The 2854-nt window shown below is 47.8% G+C and overlaps 1 protein-coding gene across 1 annotated transcript in view; it reads left to right on the forward strand.

Moving 5' to 3' along the window:
* drosha (drosha ribonuclease III) overlaps window positions 1-2854 on the forward strand; it is a 143841-nt gene that overhangs the window by 123088 nt on the left and 17899 nt on the right. Inside the window, exon 29 of the mRNA XM_017414122.3 lies at window positions 1105-1208. Within this exon, the coding sequence (XP_017269611.1) occupies window positions 1105-1208 (104 nt within the window). The remainder of the gene's footprint in view (window positions 1-1104; window positions 1209-2854) is intronic.

Consider the following 2854-nt stretch of genomic DNA (forward strand, 5'->3'; position numbering starts at 1 on the left):
TTTTTTTTTTTTTTTTTTTTTTAAATCCTCGAGCGTCCAAATTTAGAGAGAAAACACCCAAGATGGCTGTTTCCCCCCCGCGCGTAGCCACGCAGAGAGGAACCTCTCCTTGTGAAGTTCGCTGCGGCGGTCCGACACGCCGTGCTAATTGCTGTCTTGGTGCGCCTCTCCGGGGAGGACCCTCAGCTCTGGAGGAGCTGAGCTTTTGCGTCATGGCCGCCGCCAGAGAGCCCCTCATTTCCACTTCCAAGAGAAAAGTTGCGAAGCGGGCCGGCACGTCTCCTCACACGGCCTTCTGGAAAGACGGCGTTCGAGACACTGCGCCGCTTCGTCCAATTTAGATGGAAATAGAGAGGCGAAAACCGGGTGCACGAACGCTCCCCCTCTCCTTATGTTTGGGCTTCGCACATCTCCGCGCGATGGCGGCGGCGGCTCTTCTCGAAACATCCGAATTCCTCCGCTTCGGTGCTGAAGGAGTTGCGGAAGGCCCGCTCTCCTCCTCCTCCTCCCCTTCCCTCGGAGACGGCGAAAGTGGGATGGAGGGAACAAAAAAGGAAAGTAGAGATGGAGAGTTCGGAGGCAGTAAAGCGAAAGCAAGGCGGGGGGAGCGCGAGCGGCAGAAGCACTCTTTGTAGAAAATTAATAGGAGCAGACAGTTCTGGATTCAAAGTCTGCCTTTTTATGACAAGACTGCTTCCCTGTTAATGGAAGGGCTTTTAGAAGTCCCCCTTGGATAAGAGAAATGTATCAGGGCTACACACCTGGGAGACTCCCAGACGCTCTTTATTTCCGGCCCGGGATTGGCTTTTGTCTTAAGTAGCCTGTGATTTGTACTCACCGCGAAGACACAGATGGGAGACCAAGTCTGAGAGTGACCAAATAAGTGATTCCGAAAAAGAGAGTGTTAAAAAAAAAAAGGGAGGGGAAGGCAAAAAAATGAAATAAAAGCAAAAGCGGCTGAAGCAGACGGGTTGTAACAGCTGATTTTTATTTCTCGTGTCCGATTTCTTCGAAAGAATGGGGCGGGTTTGATAAGAAAAAAGAGAGGGGGCGATTTTTAAAGAAAAACAAACAAAAACAAAAAATGTGTTTTGTGTATTGCAGGAGTTCATTTTGAACCAGGACTGGAACGACCCCAAATCTCAGCTGCAGCAGTGCTGTTTGACCCTGAGAACAGAGGGCAAGGAGCCCGATATCCCGCTGTACAAGTAAGAGCTCCGAAGAGACGTGGGGGGCGCTCTGATACTCGCCGTTTGAGGCAACCGCCAATGTAAAGTTTCACATCAGCAGCACCTAACTGCTGTACAAAACCATCAGCCCAAGGTTTAAACCACAAACGCTAAGAGTTGGATTATAAAATGAAATAAATGGTTCGAAAAAGACTTTCGCTGTTTTAATTTTAGAAAAAAGGAGGGATGGTGGAAATCCAGCTTTACACAGAATGGATTTGAGTTCAATCATAAATATATGAAATACCTGAAAATACCATGAAACCATTCAAAGCAATAAAAAAGCTGTTCTAAAGCTAGTTTTGATTAGCATTTATCAATGAAACATGTTTAAGAGAGTGTAAAATAAAAGGAGCGGGTAAACTGGTCTTCTAGCTTTAATGAGCATCTGCTAATTCTTCAATGGTTGAAACTTTGACACAAAAACTGGATTCTGATTGGCTAAATCAGGCTAACCCAGTTTGTATTCATCTTCCTCAAACCGGGGCCGAGGTCTAGGCTTTGGGGAACGCCATTCCAGGAGCTTAACGTCGGCTCAGGCTTTGTTACGTTAAATTCTGTAAAAAATTTCAAAAATTTGTGTCATCTAACCATATGTGTTCCCCCATCAACAGAATAACCTCATTTTTTAATGAAAAAATCAGAAGGCAATAGCATCTATAAAGCCATAAAAATACATGATGCTAGCTTTTTTTTTTTATAAGACCCTTCTCTGTCACAGGACCCTAAATGCTCGGAATGACCGCGTAAAGGTCGCCGCCATTGTGATAAATAAACACCCCTGCCGAGACCTCGTGTTTGACAAGAGGTCAAGGAGCGAGTGTCGTTTGGTAGCTCACTTTAGAGAGCTGCCATGAAGCGGCGCTCCTTGTTGCCGTGGAAACGTCCAAACAACCTTTTCTTAAAAAGGAGGTCAGTCAGAGGCACAAAGGCAATTTGAAACAGATCATTTCTGTTCACAGTGATGTCCCACAATCCAGCTCTCTCTCCAGGCCCTTCTTATTTATTTGAACATCTTCTCCTGTCTCCATGTTTTTTTTTTTTTTCTTTCTTTCCGCCCATTAAAAGCAGATACACGTGCGTACGTACATATAGTTATACCGCGTCTGCTGTCAACGCTGCTGACCCCGAGGATGTGTTACGGGAAAAAAACAGAGCTCGGGGGGGGGGGGGCTCAAAGCGGCGCATCCACGGGGCGTACGGGGAAGAAAAAGCGACGCCGCGGAGAAACGGGCAGCTTTTGCTACGCCCTGGAGTGTAGTTACCACTCGAGCTGCTCCCCGTCGCCGAATACTTCGATGGCGGCCGATATTCTCAAGTTCCTCATTGACCCCTCCCGTTGAGTCGATAAGTCGGGATCGTGCAAGTTTTACAGCGCTTCATGTTGGCGTCGGACCCATCGGGCGTTCTCCGAGGTCCATCTGAATTTGTTTACAAGCGATAAGGGCGGCGAAACCCCCGAGCGAGACAAGAGCGAGTCAGAGGCCGACTGATGCCCCTTTTACACCGGCTCTTCTTCAGAAGTCCAGCTCTACTGTACTCGGCTCGGCTCGGCTCTATAAAGAATGCATCGCGTTCACACTGGCCAGTTTGTTCTGTAGCAGAGGAACGCCTCCACGTGTTGC

This window comes from Kryptolebias marmoratus, linkage group LG21, assembly GCF_001649575.2.
Source record: "Kryptolebias marmoratus isolate JLee-2015 linkage group LG21, ASM164957v2, whole genome shotgun sequence".
Classification (NCBI taxonomy): Eukaryota; Metazoa; Chordata; class Actinopteri; order Cyprinodontiformes; family Rivulidae; genus Kryptolebias; species Kryptolebias marmoratus.